Raw genomic sequence first — 27,367 nt, forward strand, 5'->3', positions numbered from 1 at the left:
CACTATCATGAACTTCACACACCGGATATAAAAAAAAAAAGCTTGATCAACTGGTACACACGACTAAATCTAGCTTTGGGATTAGTTGCTTTGGTTGCGGTGATTTATTGTGCGAGCGTTTGTCCTTGAAGGATCTTAGCTGCCCCGGGGTTAGAACTAACGTTCATACCCTGTCTCTGACAGCTGTCAAAAAGCGTGAGTGAGAAGAAGTAGTAGTAAGAAGCAGCTAGTAGTAAGCACAAGAGACACCATCAAATCAAATCCATGGCATCAATCGTACCAACCAGCACAATAATGCGTAATCGTACGTATCAATTGAAGTATGATTGATTTCATTTATTGTCGTCATCTCGCTGTCCTATGGCCCATTCTTCGGAATCGTTTTTCTGCCGCTTTTTTTTCTGACAAATAAACGTTCATTGTTGTTACTGATCGACTTGTCTGTCGATATTCGCGTTCGGACGACGACGACGACGACGACAATTGTGCATTATTATGTCGTGTGGGGTTTGTGCGGCATGGCGAAACCACGAGGGTATCCCTCAAGAGCGAGCGCACGCCTCTTCGATAACGCACCAATTGAACATTTAAAACGTGCTTCTGGTATTTACTGTTTGTTCTGCACCAGCAGCAGTTTGTTGACTGGGAGTTTGAAATTGACTTTCAGTGTGCGCCACTGAGGGACAATCTTGTTGAAAAATCAAGCACCCACCTCACCGCCCACAGCTGGGAGCCTCCAGCTTTAACAGGAAGGGCGTCAGAAGCCGCAATGAATTTGTAGATATTTGCGTACGCTCCCCTGTGAGGTGTTGGGGGATTATAAAATAAATTAAATTGCCTTCGGCTTTGCCCTGCTGTAGAGCTTTGCTTGGTTTGCCAGCTTAATCCGCGTTAATGCCTGTGTGTAGGCTAGCTTTATTGCTTTGAATTCTTGTCGCGGAAGAGCAGTTGTATTTTGGTAAATATTTATTCGTTTGAGACCTTTATTTACCATTTGTTATAATTATTTGATAAACGTAAAACAAACTCACTGATCGAATCTTCACGATTGGTAATCCGAAAACAATCAAACTTCCGTGATGTAAAACAAGCAGAACAGCATGTCTTTTAGCCCTTTTTGTCCGCAATGTTATCGCACGCCAGAAACACTTGTGGCACGTGACTACAACATCAAACACCTCCAGAAGTCTTACATCAAATAACCGATCGGTGTTGCTCGGCTAGTGCTGATGATATCGAAACGAGCACAATGCCCTTTTTTGCCTCCGAAAAACACAACTAGCAGAAGCATAAGCCCTTCGCCCGGGTGGCTACCGTATCTCCCGCGTTCGAACCGGTTATCGGAATCGGTATCAGAAATTAGAAAAGATACGGGAAGGAGCGAACAAAAAAAGGCATGGCAACACGGAAGGTTCCTAACCGATAAGGTGCGTGATTGATCGGTTCTAGATCTTGGAGATACAGCCATAAAGTCCTCAACCCGCCGTCTGGCGAGTTTTTGCGGGGTTGAAAGGGGCGTGAGCCGGTGAGCTTTAAGATTTGTTGGTTTTGTTTTCGAGCCACAAGACAAAACAGTCTTGTGGCCGATGGGGTTTTTTCTTGTTTTGGACGTCTCATCGCGGAAGAGTGCTATAAAAAAATATATCAATGGCTCAAAACTACCATAAAAATGTTATCTAGGCAGGGATAATAGTTTACTTGAAAGCGTGTTTCTCGTTTGGGGGGTAATTAGGAAGCGGACGGTACATTGTTCAAAATTCTCCAGCTGTTATCTTTCAAACAGGAAGGATTTTGTCCGCAATATTTGCTGCCCCAACAAAATTGCATCTGCAATTAAGGGAAAACAAATGCTAATTTACAATTTTGTTTTGGTAGCTCTAAACTAAACAACAAACACCACCGAGAGCGTGTTCCCTCAACTGTCTCTTTCTTGCTTCCCTATCAAACGGACCGCCATTTTCTTTCCGCACACAAGCAGGAGCTAATTTTTGCCCAATGACCGTCGTACCCTTAAGTCAACAGTTAACGGTATGCGGCACCAAAGCGACATTAATTTGCCTCAATTAATTTCATATCCACTCGCCCGCCCCTCCTTATTGCGTCATCCGGTGCATGGAATTTTGCAGCGCCTTCGGGTAAGCATGAGTCGCTCGCTATATGATACACGGAGCATTAAGATCGCCCGCCCGCCCGTCGATCGTCGGTAAGATCGAACGAGCTGGAGCCGGTTTTGGACAGTTGTTTGATTAAGTTCGTTTATTATTTGTAATGGGCGCGAACTGTGGGCTGCGTTTGTGGCCGGGTGCTAGAAATTGCGTCTCAACCATCCTTGGTGGACGACACCTTGAACTACAAACTGTAACATGTACGATTGGAAAAAGCGTTATTTCAGTTTTTTTTATAGCCAAATGTGACTTTAAAGCCCCTCATCTGCCAGTAAAGCTTCGCAATAAATTGAAAAATTGCCCTTCTTTCTATGTCTAGTGCGTCAACACGCGAGATCGTCCGTGTCAGTGAAGTTTTTGCTCACTTAAGGTGACCGCAATAAGTGACAATTTTGTTCTAGGGGGATAGGGTGTTGATTTTATTGCATCACGCGGCAGATGAATATTACAACTCGAGCTGAGCGCTGAGAGCACATGGCCGGAACGAGGTAAATTGATTGATAGAACTTACTTAGGGTTTATCGCGTCATTAATAACAACCAACACGATGGCCTTTGCGATTTGACACCCAAGATTATGATCTATTGCTGTTCTACTTGAGTATTTTATCGATATTACGCTAGGATAATAGGGTTAAATAGGTCATTAACATTGCTTTGTATGCATGCTGTCAACTTCCCAAAAATCTATCTTCTTCCTTTGCAATTAAAATTTCATCATAAAACGATCATGCTCATGTGTCATCCAAAAATTGGACGGAAAACTCCACGCGGCAAATGAAGCGTGTAATCAAATTTAACCCTCACGGTTTCATTCCCAATAACCAGGCGGCCCCTCGCTTACTCGCACGGTACGAAAAAATGATCCATCGCGAGATGAAAAGGCCGCAGCAGCCCGCACTAAACGGCTTTGCGTTCGCAACGAAATGGACACTAAGTGGAAATGTCACATACCGCATAAATTAAGCATCAAACGGGCGCCGTTTCCTCACGTTCCACGCCCGCTAGAGGCGTGCCGTCGGGCGTGAAGCGTAGCAAAAACGAGACACTGTACACCGCCTGAGGTGGTTGTGCACCTGGGAAGAGGAGATGGGCGGGGTGGTGTGGTTCGAGCGCCGGTAGGAATTGAACAAGTGCAACTGCACATCATTGCGGCCACAGTAGTGATAAGACAGTTTGTTTGATGAAAGGAAATAGAGAAGGGAAACCGGTGGGAGAAGGGAAAGGCGTCGCGGAATTTTGTACGGTGGCCGGGAATGCATAGTAACGCACGTGATAACTCATAATGGGCTGATGGATGGACGGCATGATTGGTCACATCGGTGGACGTTTAGTAATCATTGTCCACTGGCTGGTGGGTGAGTCGTGGTGATTGAAAAGTTCGTAGGGTTCATTTTATTCTACGGTGGATTTTTTGCAAATGGATAGGGGAATTTATTGAGCTTCTTGTGAAACATTGCAATCACATAGTGGAATGTAGCATTCAGTTAGGGGAAAAATTATCTGTGAAATGTGGCACTTTGCAATCAGATGTAGAATTTCTATCGAACTTCCTGTTAAATTTCTGCACGCCATGTCATGCAAATTTGAAAGAATGAAACATTCCCTTAAGCAGTTCTACAATTCCGTTAACCGTGCAATAAAAGACTAGAGGAAGCTCTCCTTTGACAAAATTTGTTCGTCACCATGTGAAAAACGCATAAATGTATGCAAAACGCTGCACAAGCTACGAAGAATGTGTGTAATTTTAGTGCGGTAAAAGGCAGTTGTGTCCTCCCATCCACCTCTTGCAAACACTAGCTTTAACGACAGGATGCTACTCGTCATCCCCGATCGACCAACGGTCCAATTTTCCTTCCTATGCGCTGTTTTTAGCTTATGGAACTTTACATTCATGGAAAGCATTGTCTCGGGCATGGGCGATCAGGTTTCTTAAGGAAAAGCCGAACATTATGAAGGGCAAATCATTTATTCATATGCTTGTTTGAATTCCCTTATCATGGAGCTAGTCTAGGAGCTATTTTAAGCAATAATGAAGAATGTATTCTTTGAACGATTTCTGACCACACTAAATACATTTTTTGTGCATGTAGAATGTCCCAGACAACATATTTTATGGGGGCCTTCTCGAGTCTTTTACCCTTTTTGCAAATACAATCTATAAACCATTGAAACTCAACGGGTTTTATTTACAATACAAGATACAAGTGTAATGCTAGAAAGGTTTCAAAACGGCTAGAAACCACGAAAAGGGTGATATTCATTGTGTCTTTAACTGAAATTCGTCAAAAATGCTCGAAATATGTGCGTCACTTTGAAAAAATTGTAAAATTTAAGACAAAGCCTACATTTAGGCGCATTCGATTAGTAGCTGCCCTGATTTGTTCTACCAGCTTTTAAGTACTGTCACATGGTAGAACCAAATTGCGGGTTCCATCTGGGTCATCCTACGTGTCATGTAGCAAGATAGACTGACTATCTTGCCACAAATATTTTTTTTAATATTTCAAACGACATTTTCTCTTACACGTCCCATCACTTATCAATCCAGCCAACCCAGCTCGCTACAAAACTTCACCGCAATCGTGCCGTTTTATCGGTCACACACACACACACACCATAACGTACCATAAGCGGTCCAAGCCGCTTCGTCGTCGGGTTGAATGACAATATTATTGCCTACCCTTCACCAAACATCGTCCGTGACCGTCAATTTCACTCCCGGCCGAACGACCATCAGCTGCGATTCGATGCGGTTTTCAAATTTGTCATAAACCGTTGACGAGCTTCATGCAGCATGCGGGACGAATCGGGTGCCCACACCAACTACTCCAAACTGACGAAAGAAGGCACAATCTTTTATCGCAAACATATTTCTTCGGAAACAAAGCGCGAAATCCTCTTCTCTTCTAGCATAACTAGAACTAGAGAAATCTTTTTCGATGACGAACGTGCCCACTGCCATGCGAAAGCAAACAGAACCTCCGCAAACTCCGGGTTTTGAGGACTTAACCAGTGTGGCTTTTAATGGCTTTTAGCGACAGTATTATTGGTGCTATCAGTTTTTTTTTCGGGCCCTGTTTGTTTGCTGGTTGAATTTGAACGTGAAATCATCATCACCATACCACACCTCACCCAAAGCAAACACGTGAGTTGACTGAATATTTTAGCAGTGAGTGATTGCAGATGTCAAACAACTTCATTGTGTGTAGACTTCAAGCCGAGCCAACCGATTCACAATGGTGCGGTTCGTATTATGCACGTGCTGCTGGTGGACTAAAATTTTACATGCGAACAATTGCAAATTGTTACACGAAATGAACACCATTTTTGCAACTTTGTATGCCATATTCGCGACATAATCAGTAGATCAGTGACAGAGGCGCTTGAAAGCTTCGCTCATGATTGTAACACATTTTTCCAGTTGATTGAAGGGTTCTATTCCCAAAAGGCACAGATATTTTCCTCCGTTAAGAAGGGTCAGTTTTACTCTTTAATCAAAACCCTGACCGTCTTGAGCATATACCTATTGCGCAAGGTCAAGCGCCTTACGAAAGCTCTTCTTCCCCGACACCACACAAGACTGTTGTGGTTTGTTTTGATCGCTTCGTCAGTGTCTCCAATAATGGAACAATTTGTCTAATCGACGTCTAAAGATCTCGTCACGTCCCTTCACCACCAAGAAGTCACTGTCAATTGGTCACGCGCGCCGATCAATTGATCTGTTAGTCGACGACCAATTGACTGCAAATTGCTCTAACCTGCACCACATTAATCTCCACTAACACTGAAACACGCACATGGTGGTAGTGTCACTCTGCGTTAACGATTTTGCTCGCTGGTTTACGGCGTGTTTGAGTGTTCCGGCACAAAAAAGGGAAGAATTCACCGACGGCTCAGTATTGGCACCGGCAGTAACGGAATCGATTAAAATCAATGAAACAGCAATAAAGCTCAATCTACCCAGCGCTTTGTTGCTCTATGTTCCAGCGGGGTAAAAAGGGGCCACTCTACCACTGTACCACTGTCCCTTCCGATCGTAGACTTCCACACAAGGCACACTCGCCTCGAGAAGGAAACGCGTCAACGCAGCAAATGTTTTTGTGGTGGTCTCTAAATTGTTGCTGACTCGAGCAGCGATCACTGCTAGCCCGAGGAGGAATGATCGATTGCACAAGTTGGAACGGTGGTCACGTGAGTACGTTGCCGACTGACAGACTGATCGAACGTTCAATTGACTCATCAAGAACATATCAGCACACACACACACACTCCCGGAGTGGGGAAGAAAATCGGAGTATCAATAACTGGTGCAAAGTGATTTTGCCACGTGGCAAAGAAGCCATTTTTAACCCTACAATTTAAAATCAATTCAATACCAATTATTACTACTTGATTTAATACTTCCCTTCGTTTTCTTTCAAAAATGCTCTCCCAATGATCTTAGGACGTACAAAATCCGTAAGGATCGATTAAAACCGCCACCATTACCACTGTAATTAAAATAGCATCTATTCGCCACACACTTATGCGCGACCATAATTCATCGAAACAACATTCATTTTCAGTTAGAAATAACAGGCGCAAAAAATGCGCTACGTTCGGCCGCACTTGTCCAGCGAAGCGTGGCGGACCGGCGCATCACTGCTACTGCTGCTGCTGCTGCTGGTGCGTAATCACGTTTTTGACCAACATTCGGAACGCCCGTCGTGGTGATACGGGCGTTTGATTTTAATGTCAGCACCATTAGGCGGATCCTGTTTTGCAAATGAAATCAAAACGAAAAACACAAACAACACCCGTTCGATCGTTGGTGATCGATGGATGGCGATCTGTTGCGTTGTGAGGTTCGTTGAAGTACTTCGCCCCGCGCACGGGTGGCGCGTGCCATTTTGGCCTCTTTTTTTTGTCGTGTAGCAGTGCAGTGTTCAAGCCGGAATTCCATTCAGGTGCCAACCCCGAGCACCGTGACGGTGGGTGACGTGAGTTTTTTTTTTTCATCGATCGGTTCAACCCCATTACCTAGCTGGGTTTGTATGTACTTGAAAAGCTTTTGGGCGTTTCACTTTTTTTTTCAATTTAAAGAAGGTCGACCTGGCCGTAATTCTTTACATCGAGCAAGATTATTAGAAAGGAAAAACCCGCTTGCTAGAACATTGTTTGTTTAAAGTGTTTGTCAACGAGTTTTTCAAATGATAATTTAATTCAAATTTTAATTGGCTTGTGGATTGACCGCTGTAAAAAAAAGATCTTACGCCTGTGCCGTACAACGAGGTCCGCTTGCAGCAGCTTGAACCGATGCCAAGTGGAACGCGCTGCTGGAACACATGCTAACATCAATTAAATCCGACGCCAACGGGCGTGCGTCATATTATTCGGCAATGCAACTGTACGGTTGCATTTCCTGGACAAATGTTTTGCCAGTGGTTTTAGATTGTGGAACACATCCGGCTTAAATACACCGCTGACAGGCAAATTTCCGCAGTGGATTAGTGTACAATTTTCAAATTTGACGTCCGTACGTTGTTTAGCCAAAATCTTAAGCTTCCAGGCGGGAATGCTTCTTGCGCGGTTGTTTGCTTGAAAACGATCAATATAAGAAGTCATTTGCTTTTTTTAATAACTCCCCATTCCCACATGGGACAAACAAAACCGAACGAACCTTCACATTTTTGTGTCTTTTCGGGGCAAATAAAGCGAACGACAACCCCCTAATAGTCCAATCCACAGCAAAGATAACCTGTTACGCAAGCCACAGAATGTTTAACTTTCCCGCCGTTCGTTTGCTGCACTTCTGATTGTGGCATCGCGACCATAGCCCGGTGAGCTCGCGGTGTGCACGGTTCGGGTTCTGCGATAGTGGTTCACAGACCCGAGGGGCGATTTAATTTATGGCACACACAAGCCAAACAAAGGCACCAAAGGCACCAACACAAAACATAAAATGGAAACGGCTAGAAGAAGTGTCGTGCTACCCATCTGCCCCGTGCACGGGTGGGACAGCAAACGAATTTAAATGCAAAAATCGACCGCTACATTCGATCAGATTTGAACACACAGATGAAGCTTCTGAAGAGGTGGCTTTTTTTAAATGGCATAATCAAGATAAGAAATTATTAGAATATGAGCAAAGCGTTCGTAGTGTGAGTGGAACTCATCTAAACAATTACTAATGTTCTCTGTTGGGTCGCCTGGTACAACTCCACCAGAATTTGGGCATGAATCACGTGATTCTAAGTAAGTAAGTGTATGTAATAAGACCTCACTGACTCACTGGAGATCGCTAGTGATCTCCTACTCCTCTTGGAGAAGATTATATAGGCTCTCCTTGCCCTACTCCTACTGAATACGTCCAAAATATCTGATCTTTGGATGAATGCGGAAACCTAAACCCTTTGGGTAACAGGTTGGCTGATAAGTCCACGGTCTGACACATAGATGGCGCCGCTAGTATTAAATGCATATTATTTTTATATAGCACCAACCTTCAAATGATTCGTGTCAAAATTTGACGTCTGTATGTCAATTAGTTTGTGAGACAGAGCGTCTTTTGTCAAGCAACTTTTGGTTGCTTGACGAACGAAAAAAGAACGAAGAAGAAAAAAGTGTTGTTCCACCAAGACAACGCACCGTGCCACAAGTCATTGAGAACGAAGGCAAAAATTCATGAATTGGGCTTCGAATTGCTTCCCCACCCACCGTATTCTCCAGATCTGGCCCCCCGCGACTTTTTCTTGTTCTCAGACCTCAAAAGGATGCTCGCAGGGAAAAAATTTGGCTGCAATGAAGAGGTGGTCGCCGAAACTGAGGCCTATTTTGAGGCAAAACCGAAGGAGTACTACCAAAAAGGTATCAAAAAATTGGAAGGTCGTCATAATCGTTGTATCGCTCTTGAAGGGAACTATGTTGAATAATAAAAACGAATTTTGACAAAAAAAATGTGTTTTTCTTTGTTAGACCGGGGACTTATCAGCCAACCTGTTATGTAATAAGACCTCACTGACATCGGTAGTGATCTCCGACGCCTCTTGGAGAAGATAATATAGAATATATCCAAAATATCTGATCTTTGGGTGTGTGCGGAAACATAAACCCTTTGGGAAGTGATGAGTGATATGGCTTAATTCAGCGGAGAGTCTGTCACTCTCCTGGTGGCTGTGATCCATGATAGGGACGCCTGGTTCCCTATCCAAGGAGTTCCCTATCGAAATTCAAGGAGGAAATGCCTTGTGAAGTTGTAACTTGTCAACACATGCGATGTTGACCGTACGGCAAAGAGCCGTCGTATTGGAAATAAATAAATAAAATCTATGGACACGTAGGTCCTCCAACATGATAGGTGAGGTTTGGAGAGACCTCTCAAAGAACACCCCCCCCCCCCCCATTAAAATTGGAACGAATAGTTGCAGAATCAGATTCAAAAATCGTCTCATTACCGAAGCCAATTTTGTGCGGAAAAAAAGCCTCCACAAAACCACGGTGCGCTTATGTTCTCGCGGTACAAAAGCCACCAAGTAGCGCGCTCAGATAACGAATAATTTTGCATGGCAAACTAAAAAAAAATCAGTTCGCACAACTTCAGTCTCGTGGCGTCTGATTCTCGCGGCAACCAAACCATCCGTTTTGTTCCGTGCCGAACACGTGACGATGCAAAACCGGATTACCGAAACGAGACACCCAAGTAACCTGTAGCAAAAAAAAAAAAAGCAGGGCCGGTGCACTGCAATGTGCAGAATAAATAAGGGCAAAATAACAAAACCACCAGGTCCGGGGGTAAAGTTTCGTCGCGGCGTTGTGCAGTGATGAGATGAGTGCCGACGAGTTCGGGTTACGTGGTTCCCGGTGCTGAAACGTGCCTTTGGGCATGCCCGATTTTTTTTTTGTCTTTCTTTCTTCATTCTTACCCTTCCACTGATCCCTTTTTTGTTTACAATCTCAACCACCCGTTGTGGGCCAGAATATGATATGCTAATCTTTTGCTTCTTTCGTGTGTGTGTGTTTTCTTTTCTAGACGCTGCTGGTACACATACACAGCTTAACGCAGCAGAATTGCGCGCATAAAGTGCAAGTGAACACTCACATTCCAGGTGGGTAAGAAGGAGAAGTGTTATTGGATTCCGAAAGGAAGAGGAATTGGCCAAAAATCAGTTGCAAATCACTGCACGAACTTCCTTTTCTATCAACATGGAACGATTGAAACGCTTTTCCAACTGTAATGGGATGGACCGTGTATGTGGTTGAGGTCATTCAAGTGGAGGGAACAGCTACCTACCACGTGCCACGGCACCGTTGTACCCACCATGCCCATCCGAATGTGTCGAGCGAAAGTTTCAAATGCAATTTTCCCACTCACCAAATCTCATCGCCCTGTAGTGGTCTTCCAAGAGTCCAAAACAGAGGGAGAAAAAAGCCAAAACGGCACCCGTAAACAATGCACTCAGCCTCAACTTCAATCATGCTCCGACCGAGGTGGGTCCGTCACTCTGTCTGTGTGTTTGTTTGTATGTACCCCTAACAAACACGTCTCTCGCACACACCGAAGCAAGGAATCCAAAATAGAAAAGCCATAGCCTATGTTGCATGATGTTTTCTCTTGGCCGATTAAGTGGCCGCACCATTCACCCCCCCCCCCCCCCCTCCCCGCCCCACACACGACCACCCACTTCAGGGGTGTCTGTACAAACAAATCTGCACGCAAAACTTTCCGTTCCTATCACTCAAAAATAATAATGTTTTTTTGCCTTCTTTCTATTTCCAGCGTGGCTCTATGATACGCCCCTTTAAATTGTACCCTGCGGGCATTGCTGCTAAAGGTCTCCTATGGTGGATGAGTGAATTGCCAAAAAACAGCTTATCGAAGACTCAGTTCCCAGGGAAAGGCTTTCCGGTTTCGTGAATTGAGGGCTGGAATTGAGGGTGGAACGAGCTGCGCAAACACTCCCAACAGCAACTGCTTCCAAATGACTCATCCAGTAGCTACGATCACAACTGTCTTCAACGAATTCTGCCACGATTCTTGATGGCATTTCCTTTGGGTTCGTTACGCACACATTTTGCCACCACCGAGCATTACATTTTCACATGCTTGCGTTTATTTTCGACGCACTTCCCGGCACTGGTGCACGCTCGGTTTCGATCAAGTGTCTTTACACCTTACACCGCATCGATTGCACTTGCAGCACGTGGTGTTCGATCAACCGTGGATCGGATTTCGGTGTCGAATTGCGACACGCTTCGACACGACCCACTAGAACACTACGGACTGCACACGAACACACGCACACAGCACACCCCAAGGGGATCGAGCACAGAGCATCCGAAATCAATCAACCTGCGGATGCGTTCGGTCCGCTGTGATCCGGTTTACCAAACGGTCCCACCCAGGACACACACACGCACACACACACACACACACACTCTTTCGGACCGCAAAATCTGAAACCCGATCCGGCGAACACCCGCCGAACCAGTAAACCATTCTTCAAGCGACACACCGATGATCGAGACAGAACCAGAAGCAACAAATCATAGACGATGCTCCACCAAACAAACCCGTTTCGGTACACCCGACGTACGTCACCGGTTTGCTGGAGGAAAAAGGGTGACTGGCTGGAGGAACGAAACGAACCGTCACGGATCTCTATAGACTCGCTAGAGCCACCAACAAAACGGCACACGTACGCGCGCGCGGCCAGCTAGCTTCGTACTTAGACTCACGCGACTTACACCACTGGCTCAATGCGGTGCAGTTGGCTGAGCACAGCATGGTATGCCGTGAGGTGATACGAAAAGTGACCCATCAGCTGCGTGCCGTGGGACGTAAATATTTTATTCGACGTAAGTATGCTTATTGCTTTGTTTGTGGTTGTTTGAATAGATTTGGGGTAGAATATTTGATTTTAAATATTTTTGTACAAAATTTATTATGCAATGTGGTAATTCAATGGTGAATTGTTGAATGTGAAATAATTGTTGTAACATAATTTTCTTTCTTTCTCTTGTCTTGAGGTCTTTTTCTTGTCTAAATGACCTCCGATGTTAGCAATACCCTGGCCGTTAGCCTGGCCGTCCTTTATGAATAAAAAAAATGACCTCCGATGTTATAGAATGGCTTATGGAGCTTGCTGATATCACGGAGCTGGATAGTCAAGCCCTCACTACGGGGGAACGGTCCAGATAGGATTTGAACACCGGTCCTGCCTTGTGAAGGCTAGTTCCTTTCTTGCTTCTATTGAATCATTTATTGATTCAATAGTAGTCACTCTTTACAGCTTTTTAATATATGTAAATCGTAATGAAAAAAGTAAATTTAAATAAATTTATTTCTTTATTTCAATTAATAAAAACTTAATTTTATGAATAAATTAAATAAATTAATAAATAAATAAATTAAATTAAATAAAAAAATTGATAATTCTTAGGCGCTTGCATACTTCTAGACGGTAGTGCAATGTATGAACCGGAGAACCGTCAATAATAAATCAATAAAAATGAGAGCAAAAATCCTTCATTTTCAACATAATAAACGTTACAAACGTTGGTAAGCCGTAATAATATAATATAAGTATATTTATAAATAATTTTATAAATAATTATCAATTTTTTATCGATGAAAACGATCTATTCTTTTTAATCTCGTTGGTTTTACTTTCACCCATTTTGTTACTGGCACTTTTGCATTTACCCTCGCAGCATCATGCTTTTGAATGCTGTTTGATGATTTACCAACACAACGACATGCACTTCAGCAGCATTGCCGATGCTGATGATGATTATGTTGACGATGTTGGTGTTGATTCCAGAAGAAGTTCTTTGCTTTCATTTCCTTCGCTCTTTATTCCTCTCTTTCTCTCTCTTTCTTTTTCTCTTCTCATCTCGTTTGTTTGCATTTTCCGTTTCAACATTCCATTTCCTTCTTACCCTCCTTTACTTTCGGTCCGGTACTTTTCCTAGCCCTGTCCATTGTTCAACCATCCATCTTTCGCTGTTTTGACTTCTTTTCTTGCTTTATTACCTTTTTGCAACGTCTTTTGGCTTTTCTCGTTCCCTTCGTTCTTCTCTTTTTTATTGTTTTCTTTTTATGTTTTCTTTGGTTTTCTTTTCTCACCATACAAACTAGGAACATAAAAACGAGAGAGACAGGGAGAGAGAGAGAGAGAGCAAGATGCATTCAAATCGTTCCGTAGCAAGTGGTGACGACTACCTATGATGATTTATGACGTTTGCCCATCTTCATTAGCTCTCCCATGCTAAGTTACGTGCGGTTGACGACGGGGTTTTGATATTTTATTTGCTCAATTTTGTTTAGTTTTACGAGGTCTCAAGCGCAAACATTTGTGGGCCGGTTTTTGGAGTTTTTTTTTTCCTTCACTAATAATCGTTGTCCAGTTTTAGATTGTTTGTGCCTCTTTCAACCTGTTCCGTAGGCCTGCATTTAGGCGTAAGCGTAAAGTGTTGCCTTGGTAACAACAAATACGTAGGCAAAGGAGCACGCGTAGGTATGCGCACGCGACGCTTCCAATGCCTGTTACATGTTCAAATAGGAAAATTAGCTCGTTTGATGTATTTAATCGCGAAAATGTGACGAAACTATTGCTGTACAAAATCATTCATTCATTTCTGGTGCAGAATTTTCAAATGGAATCTTTCTAACGATAAAATGCTGAATGTTATTTCACAACACTTACCTTCCTTCCTTTCTTTCCAGAAGCAAACCTTTCTGCCGATTTAAAGGCGTGAAAACGTGACACGGCAAGCATTTTGTACGTTTTTGCCTTGTGACAGAAGGACGTTGCTGGTCTGTGGCGAATTTTGAATTTAAAATTCATTCACACCATTAGTTGAAGCGTTCGCGTGCATACATCAGTGCATTAAAGCCTGTAGTGGTAGATCTTACCTTTGGCGATGGCAAAGGCAGCTCTAAGCGGTGTGGAATTTGGGGTGTGGAATTGCTACTCATGTGAAGGAATGTAATTGGATTTTTAATAAATTTATCTTAGACTTATTCTTTTATTGATCATCTTACGGGTGTCACACATTGGCGGATTTAGCCTTTCTGAGGCGCCTAAACGGAGAGGAAATTGGGGAAACCTTTATCACATTGAATTTAAGTTTGGTAAGTTTTCGAGTTTTGCTACCCATGCGAAGCTGTGTAATCGGATTTATAACTAACTTTACCTAGGCCTCAAGACGCTTCCAACGGTATGCCGGACGCCAGGATCAGACCAAAACTGAGCGAGTTATCACTGATTTTCCACGGGAATGCTGTTGTTTTCCGCAATAACTGGGCAGGGGGTGGAGGGATTGAGTTGGAGTGCTCAGCAAAAAGGTGCGTGGCCTCAAGACGCATCCAACGGTATGCCGGACGACAGGATCGGAACAAAAATGAGGGAGTTATCGTCGATTTTCGACGATTTTCCGCAATAACTAGGCGAGGGGTGGAGGGATCGGGTTGAGGTGTTCAGAAAAAAGATGCGCAGCTTCAAGACGCATCCAACGGTACGCCGGACGCCAGGATCGAACCAGGAATGACCGAGTTATCGTTGATTTTCCATGGGAATGCTGTTGTTTTCCGCTATAGCTAGACGGGGGGTGGAGGGATCGGGTTGAGGTATTCTGCAAAAAGATGCGCGGCCGCAAGACGCATCCAACGGTACGCTGGACGCTAGGATCTGACAAGGAATGACCGAGTTATCGCCGATTTTCCACGGGAATGCTGCCGGCAGAATCCCCCCCCCCCCTCCCACACAGGTTTTGGAAAATCCCCCGTAGTACCCTTGATATTAAAAATTATGTTTTGCTGGTGTTTTTAAAAGATTTTCAAGAAAGAAATTTAAATGAGACAGAAAAATTAAAAATGGAAAGCCAAACTTAAAATGGCACGGGAAAATATTTGTCGTGACGGAAAGAAAATAATTTTCGGACCACTTTTAAAATTTCCATTTGCTACCTCCTCGCCTAGTATGCTCTCCCGTTACTCCTGGTCGAATTTTGCCACATAAAAATTTCCGGATTTTCGGCACAAAAATCCGGCCCGGAGCGACTTTTAGTAACAGGAGAGCATGAATCCGAGTAGGTAGCTCGGGTCGGCCAAAAAATTCCAAAATCAGTTTTAATTTTCGAAATCCAAGTTAAATTTGGGTTGGAAATTTTAAGTTTGGATTTCAACTTTTAATTTTGCCTCGGGATTTTAAAACTGACTTTGGATTTTAAAACCGGATTTGGAATTTTTTGGCCCGCCCAAGCCACCTTCTCGAATTCATGCTCTCCTGTTACTACAAGTCGCTATAGGCCGGATTTTTGTGCCGAAAATCCGGAAATTTTTATGCGGTAAAATTCGACCAGGAGTAACAAGAGAGCATACTAGGCCAGGAGGTAGCAAATGGAAATTTTAAAAGTGGTCAAAAAATTATTTTCTTTCCGTCATGACAAATATTTTTCCGCTCAATTTAAGAGTGTTCTCCCAATTTTATGAAATTCATCCTCAATTTTGTTTCTTTCTATAAATATCTTTTAAAAAGTGTTCTACAACGTGTTTTTCAATAATTAAGGGAGCTAATGGTTCCCCCTTCCACCGATACCCCCCTTTTCGGGAAATTCCACCAGCAGCATTCCCATGGAAAATCGACAATAACTCGATCATTCCTGGCTCGATCCTTACGTCCGGCACTCCGTTGGATGCGTCTTGAAGACGCGCATCTTTTTGCGGAACACTCCAACTCGATCCCACCACTCCCCACCCAGTTATTGCGGAAAATAGGCGAAAATCGGCGATAACTCCCTCATTTTTGGTCTGATCCTGTCGTCCGGCATACCGTTGGATGCGTCTTGAGGCCGCGCAGTTTTTTGCCCAACACTTCAACCCGATCCTTCCAACCCCCGCCCAGTTATTGCGGAAAACTCCATTTTTGAGGAATAACTATGTTAATGTTAATCCACCAACGCTAAAATGGTTAACCAAACCTTAGTTTCATAGTCTTTACTCTCACAAGAAATACAATCAATACAATTAAGAAAGAAATAAATAAATTCTATCTTAATATTTACCCTAATAACAAAAGAATATACGAGTGCAGAAAATAACATTATGGCAAATTAAATCGAATTTTGCTAAGTTGGTTTTGCGCATTGCATACTCCACGGCGCCCAGAAAATGCTTAGCAAATTATAGCAAGCTAAAGCTTTCAATTATTGTAAAGCGGATTGCATATTGGTAGGCGGAGAAAGGGTTCAAACGCTTTTGAAATATTTCATGCAAATTTGAAATTGGAAATTTGACGCACGCTACCAGCTACCTCCTTGAATCCATGCTCTCCTGTTATTACACAGTCGCTCCTACAGTCGAATTTTTGTGCCAGAACGGGTCGAATTTCGATGCGGCAAAATTCGACAGGAGAGCATACCAAGCGAAGAGTTAGCAAATCGATGTTTAAAAAGGGATCAAAAAATAATTTCTTTCCGTCATGACAAATATTTTTACGATCCATTTTAAGTGTTTCTGCCGGCAGCATTCCCGTGGAAAATCGGCGATAACTCGGTCATTCCTTGTCAGATCCTAGCGTCCAGCGTACCGTTGGATGCGTCTTGCGGCCGCGCATCTTTTTGCAGAATACCTCAACCCGATCCCTCCACCCCCCGTCTAGCTATAGCGGAAAACAACAGCATTCCCATGGAAAATCAACGATAACTCGGTCATTCCTGGTTCGATCCTGGCGTCCGGCGTACCGTTGGATGCGTCTTGAAGCCGCGCATCTTTTTGCGGAACACTCCAACTCGATCCCACCACTCCCCACCCAGTTATTGCGGAAAATAGGCGAAAATCGGCGATAACTCCCTCATTTTTGGTCTGATCCTGTCGTCCGGCATACCGTTGGATGCGTCTTGAGGCCGCGCAGTTTTTTGCCCAACACTTCAACCCGATCCTTCCAACCCCCGCCCAGTTATTGCGGAAAACTCCATTTTTGAGGAATAACTATGTTAATGTTAATCCACCAACGCTAAAATGGTTAACCAAACCTTAGTTTCATAGTCTTTACTCTCACAAGAAATACAATCAATACAATTAAGAAAGAAATAAATAAATTCTATCTTAATATTTACCCTAATAACAAAAGAATATACGAGTGCAGAAAATAACATTATGGCAAATTAAATCGAATTTTGCTAAGTTGGTTTTGCGCATTGCATACTCCACGGCGCCCAGAAAATGCTTAGCAAATTATAGCAAGCTAAAGCTTTCAATTATTGTAAAGCGGATTGCATATTGGTAGGCGGAGAAAGGGTTCAAACGCTTTTGAAATATTTCATGCAAATTTGAAATTGGAAATTTGACGCACGCTACCAGCTACCTCCTTGAATCCATGCTCTCCTGTTATTACACAGTCGCTCCTACAGTCGAATTTTTGTGCCAGAACGGGTCGAATTTCGATGCGGCAAAATTCGACAGGAGAGCATACCAAGCGAAGAGTTAGCAAATCGATGTTTAAAAAGGGATCAAAAAATAATTTCTTTCCGTCATGACAAATATTTTTACGATCCATTTTAAGTGTGTTTTTAAATTTAATTTTATTTTTGCTCATTTTCAATCGGAAAATTCGGACACTTACCAAACTTAGATTCAACGCGGTAGAGGGAGATCCTCAATTTTCATTCCGTTTAAGGCTGAAATCCGCCGCTACGAATTAGCAAATGTGTCACACAACTCGCTCGTACCGGTTCGGGGCAGATTATACAGGAAAGCGAGCGCTCGGGACCAAATTTAGCACGTGAAAACAGTGGCAAAATATCTCAATGTCGGTCGGAACGCGTGGCACTTAACGGTGCGGCTCACAGATCATCGCCAACCGATCGCATAAGATCGCTAATTTCGATGACGAAATCATTAGCACAATGCTGGAGGATAGTTTCTTTTTTCGCAAAAAAAAAAACGCGAACTTGCGCTTTATAGATGAAATTTTAGTTTATTTATTCCACTGCTTGGTTTTGCTTCTGTCCCCTGCCAGAATACGAGTTCGATTTGCTTTCGAATTTCATTTCGCGCGCACGTGGGATTGTTTTTCTGGTCACGGTTTTGTTCAATATACTCTCTCTCTCTTCGTTTGCCTGCCGGGGCACAATCGGGGCCCTTTTCTGACACTCTATCAACTATGAAAAAAAAAACTGTTTTTGTTCCGAATTTCCGCCTGTTTTTTACTTCTTCTTTGTGAGTGAGAGAGTATTTCTAGTCTATCTCCTAACGGCCAATATCATCCATACGACATCGTGACGAGTGTGTTAATTAAGGTTAAGTGGTGTGGTTATTACATTCAGTGTGTATGTGTGTTTTCTCTCTCCTTCTCTCTCTCTCTTCCTTTTAACATCATTTTCATCTAATTCTTAGTCAAATTTTGATTTAATTTCAAATTAACAGTAACCTTCGTTTTTAGACCGCCTAACAAGCGGTAAAAGGATTGAAAAAAAAAACAAGGTGTCCTTCTTTTGCTTCATCACACTTACTGTTACGGATCACTTTCAATTTCACCATCGTCGATACGCTTCTTCTACCAATATCGCTAATGATTAGTACAAGTTTTCTCACGCTGTTTAGCAAACGTACGCTAACTGGTTGAATGCTACAAAGACTCCGCTTTGTGTTTCTGTGTTTCTTCCGTTCCTTCCTCAGGGGCAACAAGAGCCATATTCAGCCACGTGTCTTGTCCATGGGGTAAACGATAGGACGCCGTGGTATGATTTGGTTAATGTGTGAGTGTGTGTACTGTAATGACTTGTATCGATCATGCCGTTCTACACGTGATGAAGTAGTGCTTTAGCAGTTAGTAGCTAGTAGGAGTAAGTAGTAATAATAATATCCTAACAAAAAAAAAAAAAACAAAACATTACACTGGAATATCATTCGTGTTTCATCAGCCTTTTGAGAACCTTTTTCACATTGGTTTTTGTTACTATTTTTTCGCCTATTATTTTGCATACTTTGGGTGTAGTATGTGAAAAAGAATGAAGAAGTGATGAATTAAAAAAAAAAACAAGTTTAAGTAACTAAATTTTTGGGTGTGTGAGATGGTGGTCTAATACTCGTCGTAAATACTCGATTTCATTACACTGGGACGCATTTTTTTTTTGTTCAAAAAAACAAAATAATATTAAAAGTAGTAAATGAGCATAAATAGTGTGAAAAAGGAAAGTAGAAATTAAGAAATAAAAGTGACCCCAAAGTAGCTTTTCTATATTGATTAGTGAGGCCTAGTAGAGGGAAAAGAAAAACTGCAACACAATATTACCAAGGAAAAAAGGGGATAATATGTATCAAGGGGCATATTCGTATTGAAATTCTGATTGATGGTGTGTGTGTTTTTCTTCCTATCTCTCCTTTTCCCTTTTTCTTTTCCAATTAGTTAAATCCCTAACATAATTTGCTATCGAAAATATCGATTAGATTACGGTTTTGTTCACTTTTTATGTCGCTTACATTACACATAAATACAATATAGCTTTGCTTTTGTTTAAACACACAAAAGCACTACTGGGAGGGGGGACGAGAAGCGCCAAAACACGGGGAAGTGGGTACTGGTGGTGGTGGTGCTGGGATGCGGGGGTTTTTTTTTGTTGTTTTAAGCCTTACACGAAAAGGGCTGCAGGTTAGTCTTGGTTGACTTGTCTTTTTTTTTACTCAAACAGTGTTACACAGAATGCTACTGCAGCCCTGCTACTATTACTATTATTAGATACACTATATAATACAACAAACATAAACGTACACTACTGACGGGTGACTTGACGTTGGTACGCTGTATGAAGGGAGTTGTCATACAAGAACAAATAACGATTCAAAGAAAGAAATAAAAAAAAAACAAGTCTAAAGAGAAAACAATAACATAGAAAAGAAATGCTGACCGTTGCATAGCATGAAACCGTATAAACGAACAATGGAAGAAAGGAATTACTAAAATAAACAGATAAAGAAAAAAAAAACAAAACAAATCCTCCAACAAATAAACATAACAACGTGTGAGTGTGTGTGTGTGTGTGCAGCAGTTTGTGCACCGAAGGAGAGGGGGCTGGGGATTACGCGGAGATTGTGTGGTCGAGAAGGAAAGAAATTGGTGATTTTTCCCTCAATTTTCAACACCTGCTTCTTCGCGTTTTTCGCGGCACGTCGCGCTTGATCGGCGATCTAGATCGGTGGCAGCGCCCACAGGGTGGCCGTCTTGTCCGCCGAGGTGGAGAGAAACGAGAAATCGACCGGATGCCAGCGGCCCGATATCACCTTGTCCGTGTGCTGGGCGACGACCACCGACGGTAATGGCATCGTCAGATCACCTTGCAGGTCGGTCAGGACGAGCTTGTTGTCGTAACCGGCGGTCAGCAGATAGTATGCGGATGGGGAAAATCGAATCGATCTAAAAAAAAAAAAAGAAGGGAAAACAATCGAAAATATATATTAATTTAGCCCCATAGCAGGTGGTGAAGGTCGAGAAGGTAACGCCATTTGTAACGCTTTCGTAACGCGCCTTTTTAAAATCAAGGTTGAGAAGAACCTTGCAAAGCTATTCGCGACGATTTCCCAACCTACCTAACGTCAGCGGAATGAGGTTTAAAGCATTGAATCGGTCGATTGCCCCGGATGTCGTACAGTACGCAGGAGCTATCCTCATGTCCGGACACTAGCAACCGGCCGGATGGGTCGACACAAACCGCCGCCACCGGTGAACCTTGCCGAGAGCCCGGTGACGTGGCGGGGGTAACCATGTTCACACATCCGCGGGTACGCAGATCCCAGAAGCGTACGGTTTTATCCTGCAAAGCAAAAACACATCCCGTCATTAGTGATTAGTTACTTAAAACGAAGCCACAGATAACTCACCTGCGAACCGGAAACAAACATAACGCCGCCCCAATTGTACAGCGACAGCACATGTCCACCGTGCCCACTCAGTGCCTGAAACGGTGTGGACGTTTCACAGTCCGTGACGTAGATCTTGCAGTCGCCCGCACCGCCACTGATCAGCAGGCTCGATTTGTTCGAACTGTCCTCCAAGAAGCACAGATCGCGCACCGTCCCGTCGTGCATGGTCAGCTCCATCTCTTGACCTTCGAGCTGCTTCTGCGTCTCGTTGAACCGCATCAGCTTGACGGTTTTGTCGTTCGAGCCGGTCGCTATGAGATCACCGGCCGGTGACCATGCCATGCAGTAGATCGAGCCCTTGTGGTGTTTCGTTCGCTTGAACAGTACGGTCGGCTGGTACGTGCTATGGTCTTCCCTGTGGATGGGATGGACAGAGAAAGATGTGAGTTTTTTGGCGTGAGTTAATACATATAAAGGACAGCAAAAAAGGATAAACATAAGAAAGGCTCGTTTAACTAAGAGTTGCTTGTTTCGCTTTAGTTCGTACACTGGTGGAAATAATTATAGAGACAAGGCTGTTTATTAAGAATTCCAGGCAATAACTGACTGCAGATTATTTCTGTGTAGCCAAAAAAGTTCTATGAAATACATATAAATATATTTCGAGGTCCCTTTAAGCTTAAACCGACCAATCGATTGGCTCTGTCTACTATTAAAATCGATTTTGCCATTATGAAACAGACACAGACGTTTTCCACAGCTTTGTGTTGGAAAACCAGCCTATTATACTAATGATCGTCTTGTTCAGAGGATATGCACTGGATTAGAAGGATGTTCTGACTCTTGCATCGAAAGGTTACAAGGCCAACAGGCGACATTATTATTTTTGTTTTAGGAAATTGCTAGGACACAAGGAGCCTCAGGCAGATGGATTTGCTGGTCTTCTCTTCGACGTGGACGATAGAGAGAGCCTTCCGAGACTTGGGGTGGAATCTTCCATCTTCTATACGCCAATCCAGGCATCATTTGTTTGAAGCTCTCGTATGTAACAAAAGTTTACCAAAATATCGAGCGGACCGCACAAAATCTCGGATAGGAGAGTAACGAGGCGAAACCCAAAAACATGGTGGCACCCGCCAACGGCCCTGCTGCTAACAAACACAGATTCAAGCAGTGGTTTTGTACAGATAGGGAATCCCACCTTCGAAGTCGCCCAACACTTCTCCCCTCTTGGGTCAAAAGTCAGCGCGGAAATCAACAAAGCTGTTGAACTACTTGTAGTTATACTAAAGCTTGAAAAAGCCTGTAAGGAACATTGACAGTCCCGGTTTCTTACATGCGTCTCTGAGACATAAAACATTGTCCAAAAGGATGAAACCTGCTTAGAAGCGTTCTTTTCTACTCGGTATGCGTGGAAGGACAAGCTCATGTTATATCATGAGAATTGCCCCGACCAAACCAGCCCGTAAAGTCGCATCAGGCGGTCCACATGGACAGAGAAGGCTTTGATGCGTACACGAGACGGTCACGGTCAGGACAATAGACGACGAGGCCTAGGTCGTGCGGGATTTCGAGGATTTTTGCAGCAACCTAAATCTGCGAAGCGATTATAGCGTCTGATAATCCAACGGTCCAATATTAGAGGTGCTCAAGGCAATGGTTTTGAAATCCTATCCGGACCGTTCCCGCTTGGGGAGGACTGACGTACCCGCGTAGTGATACAAGCAAGTCTGGTAAGCCAAAAGATGTCCGACGTGACATAGAAGATCGTTAAGCCAAGTAGAAATAGAAGAAGAACCAAGCGAAGACCTCATGGAATACTTGTTAAGACGAGTAAGTAAGACGAGTAAGAACTTAAGGACATTCAGCGATCTTTCCCTGCTTGTTTAAAGATACTAGGGTCATAAAGAAATTCAATCAATTGCCAGAAATTCATCAAATTCACAATCTACTTGGAGCTTGAATATAAAGTAAAAACTCTACATGCCTTTATAATTATTCCCACCGGTGTAGTGTAGAAGAGTGTTTTCTAGAGCAGCTGTCTATAATTTCTGCCAACATTTCTGGTCCGTTTGTTTTTGCGTCTTATTATTCAAACGTTTAATCTAACAGATATTCAATCTACATAATCTGCTAAACATTGAACATTTATCATCCACAAAGAAAAACCCGCACATGCATTCGATTCTTTCGAAAACAGTTCAACTAACGGTCATCGAATCGAGCAAGCAAAAATTAATCACTAATCATTAGAAACCCTTCCTCAAACATGGGGAGGGGGGGGGGGAAACATTGCTTCTTTATCAGTCCGATTCAATCGATAAAGGTTATGTTTTTGATCGGTGTTTTAAGCTGGTTACCACGCTTAATGATGTCTAAATATGAACGCATCATCATCAGCATCCACCGTTCGCCGGATCGAACTCGTCCGCAAAACTGGATTTGTGGTACTGCAGGCCAGCAGCAGCAGCAGCAGCAGCAAGCAACATTGTTTAAACCGGCTTTATTATTTTAACCAGCAGCAAGAAAACACACCACACCGCTCCGTCCGCATTGGACACTGGCAAATCAAATCCACAAAACCGTTGCAAAGATTAAGGAAAGCAAAGTACAGCAAACAGGAAAAGAAAGATAAAGAAGTAAAAGGAAGAAAATAAAAAAAGGGAAAACTCATCCATTTCCGCTCACCAGCTTGCAGTTTCACATCGTTTGCTGCGTGCACACACGAGAAACACGTAAACGCACGTTTGATTATTTGTGTGTGAGGATGAGGAAAGTTGGCAGACGATTAAAGAGTGTGGCAGAAGCAGATGAGATTTAAGTTGAGAAGTGAAACATTGTGACTATTTGTAACTGGGTGTAGCAAATTTTGGGATCGGGAGAAGAGACGCATCCAGAACGAGTGATGCACACACTGCGCAACTAATAAAAATGACGCTTCGTTTACCCATCGCAACATGCAATACGTGCGCGTGAGCATGCAACGTGCAATGCCAAATTGATCGTGAATGAGAGAGTGATCATTGCCTCACAGTCCGCGGGTGGTACGGTGCGCATGGAGCTGTGAAGAATTTGATAACGCCTCGCTCGCTAGGGTGGGCGCTCGCGATGATGCAACGCATGTGCATTGTCGAAATGGGGCGAAACAATGGCAGTCGAAATGGAAATTGGCAAGCTCGCTGTGGTGAAGTTGTTAATGATCATGTGCTGAGGATGAGGATTTACAGGTAGAAACCGAGCTAACCGAATTCTTACCTTATCTCCGACAGTGATGGATACTCGCAGATTCGGAACGTCTTCGAGTTGGAACCGACCGCGTAAATGCGCCCGTTCGGATGGAACTCCGCACACCGTACCGCCTGTACATCTTCCAGCGTCGTCACCGCCACAAACCGTGGTCGATTTTGGTCCGATTGCTAAAATAAAAAATGGAGAGAAAATTCATGAGACAAAGTTCGAGATCATATGCAAAACAAGTCATCAGTTGAAGCAGAGTCCTATCACACTGGCGTCATCAACCTGATAATGATCGATAAGTGCCGTATTACGCTGCAAAAGTCTGGGAAACCACACGGTGAAGTACATGAAACCGGTGAAAACGCATGTTTAACTGTCATGCCCACTGTGTGGACACGATTTTTCTCCCTCACTTTGTGGAGTTAACGATCGTGCAACCGGCATAAGCTGTAAACAAGTCTCTCTTTACGTTCGTTTTGCATGGACACCCCCTTCGCAGGACTTTCTTCTACGACATTAACTCGCAAAGGTGAACCCCAAGTTTGCTGGTAATTACACATTGCGCAGCCTGTTTTGCATCCGTGAGAAGGTCAAGCTGTCAGGATTGGACGACGAGCTGCAGCAGCGTAATTTTCTTCTTGCGATGCTGCACACTTTCGGTCGTAAAGATTAGGACGCGCTTCGAAGCGCTTGCTTGCCAATAAAACAATCCGGAGCGTTGGGTGTTGTCTTGCCAAATCCAACTAATCCCAAGTCGCAGCAGGAACACTTACCGGCTGTTGACATTACGCCGGACATTGTGACAAGTGAAAGTGTCACCGTCATTTCATATGGATCCACCCTCTCTCGCGTGAGGATCGCTCTGTATTGTAAAAATAACCCTCCCGCCCCTTTTCCCCCTACTCTCTTTTTCCAACTCATCCGGCTGGGACCAAGAGGAGATCCGGCTTTGAGGGTGCGAAAAAAGTTTCACTTTAAATCGATTATTATTTAACGATTGGATTGGCAGCACTGCACAGCCCGGTCGTAAAGTTCCATAACATAAACGCACTGGAGTGTTTTTAGTGTCCGGTGGTGCATCGCCGCTTGGGAAGGAACATTCTCCGTAAACAGGCCGGTCCGCTGGATGTCCGTGGAAGGAAAATCCACTTTCCCTTTGGAACGATCTGTCTTGAAGCGCGAACGTCAATGATCGCCTCGATCGGGCTTATTAGTTTACTTGCGGCCATCAGTGGCAACTGATTGGCATTGCCCTTCCGTCAGCAGTAAGAGAATTGAAGAAGAACAACAAGGCTTCGAGTATTTTTTTTTTGAGCAAAACAACAGAGAGGTTATTAAACCGACCAAATGTTAACAGTTGTGTACAAAATACTGGCAGCAATTCCACACAATATATTGTTAATGTTAGAAACTTTATAAGATTTCCAACGCCCTGTCAGTTAGGAGGCGCAAATTCGAAAAGCAGAGAAAAGAAGGACCAGAAAAGGGCAGGACGAGCCTGCCCTGGTTTCATTCAAGGAGCGAACAGTCAGTCGAAAATCAACCAGGAAAGAACAAAGATAGAAAAACGTATACAAGCGCGCACGAGCAGTGGACTAATGTTTTGGTTTTATCTCTCTCTCTCTCTCTCTCTCTCTCTCTCTTTTCTCGTTTTTTAACAGCTAATATATCACTTATTAAAGCAGAATATGCAGCACATCGGAGACAAGATTTTAAAATTCAAATAATTTCTTCAAGAGTACGCCCATCCTTAAAATATTGTGCTAAATTCCAACTATTTATAATAAACAACTGCATCAACGAAGATCAATTTCAAGGATTTTTTCTGTCATTTGATCGGCGAAACGCTTGCAACCGTTTCACCAACCATTTCAAAGATGACTGTTTAGTTCTACTTAACCATTGTCTAAAAACGGCGACGGTTGTCTAGTTCTACCTATCCGTTGTCCACTTCATCTTGACCATTGTCTAGGAATGCCTCGCACATGTCTAGTTCGACTCGGAAACCCTGCATTTCTTCTACTTGTTTTGGCTTTAATACCATGTTAGAGAACAAGCCGGCCATTAAATGACTTACTAAAGATTTATTGATACCTCGAAGTTACATGGTTTGTCCTCACTACGAGGGAGCACCGTTCTCCAATAGTGAAGACTGACTATCCAACTACGTGGTAGCAGCAAGTCTAGTAAGGCATTTGATGGCCTGCGTGACCTAGAAGGTCGTTAAGCCAACAAGAAGAGGATGGGATTTAAACTCTGGCCCTGCCGTGCGAAGACCGGGGCCGATGTTGCCTCTACTACCGAGCTCCGGTCAAAGGAATGTCCCTTTACTAGGCATTTTAATGTAACCAAGTAGCTTTTCTTGACTGATATTTTTTTTTATCAAATCTATTTTTTAGTGCATATCAAACCAAATGACTAAAATATTACCATTCAGCTCACTATTCCTTTCCTACAAACTTGCCATGGCCCTATTTACTCTCAATAATTATAATTATACAACGAGCTGTAATCGGGAGGCTTCTTGGGTCCGTCGAACGAATGAATAACGTGAAATGAAATCCAATATAAAATAAACTTGAATCAAAAATCAATTTTGTTGGTGATCCTTCAGCACGACGATAGTGGTACTGATCTCATGCATAGCACGTTCGGGGTCGACTATTCATCTGCAAGTCAAGGAAGTGAAAAAAGTGACCTGATCTATAACTCCTGAGCCTCAAAAGCAAGAAGAACTGCACCGATAATTTTTGATAATTAAAACTGTTGAATTAAATTTAATTTTATGGCAAAAACCACTTAACAAATAATCCAATTTTAATGCAGCCTTGCCCAACAAAGCAAATTGTGGCTCGTTATTATTTTGCACACAACTGTAACTGTTTTTGACGACCCCAACAAAACAACCGGATCAGCATTCTGTAGCAAACAAATTGAACGATCAGAAAGCGACCATACCATAATCTTCGACCGCCTCGCTGTGAGGTCATTGTGTTTTTTTTTCACGAGAGAGACACTCAACTCAACCACCCAAAAAGCAACAACGAAAAACCCCAGTGGTCGTCGGTATGGTTTTTTTCTATTTTGACCAGTGAAACACCACCCCGACGAGGAGACCCCGGAAC

General features: G+C 43.2%; 2 protein-coding genes across 4 annotated transcripts in view; one reads left to right on the forward strand and one right to left on the reverse strand.

Moving 5' to 3' along the window:
- LOC126561846 (kinesin-like protein subito) overlaps nucleotides 1-27,367 on the forward strand; it is a 247,380-nt gene that overhangs the window by 94,267 nt on the left and 125,746 nt on the right. The gene's annotated exons all lie outside the window — the stretch shown is intronic.
- Nucleotides 20,329-27,367, reverse strand: part of LOC126561552 (WD repeat-containing protein 47) — a 228,377-nt gene continuing 221,338 nt past the window's right edge. For all 3 annotated transcript variants that reach the window (XM_050217769.1, XM_050217768.1, XM_050217770.1), the window contains 4 exons: nucleotides 24,261-24,421; nucleotides 21,024-21,420; nucleotides 20,733-20,956; nucleotides 20,329-20,559 (listed from right to left, as the gene is read on the reverse strand). In XM_050217769.1, coding sequence (XP_050073726.1) covers nucleotides 20,334-20,559; nucleotides 20,733-20,956; nucleotides 21,024-21,420; nucleotides 24,261-24,421 — 1,008 coding nt within the window. In that variant the 3' untranslated portion in view covers nucleotides 20,329-20,333. The remainder of the gene's footprint in view (nucleotides 20,560-20,732; nucleotides 20,957-21,023; nucleotides 21,421-24,260; nucleotides 24,422-27,367) is intronic.

Source organism: Anopheles maculipalpis, chromosome 3RL (assembly GCF_943734695.1).
Source record: "Anopheles maculipalpis chromosome 3RL, idAnoMacuDA_375_x, whole genome shotgun sequence".
NCBI classification, from domain to species: domain Eukaryota; kingdom Metazoa; phylum Arthropoda; class Insecta; order Diptera; family Culicidae; genus Anopheles; species Anopheles maculipalpis.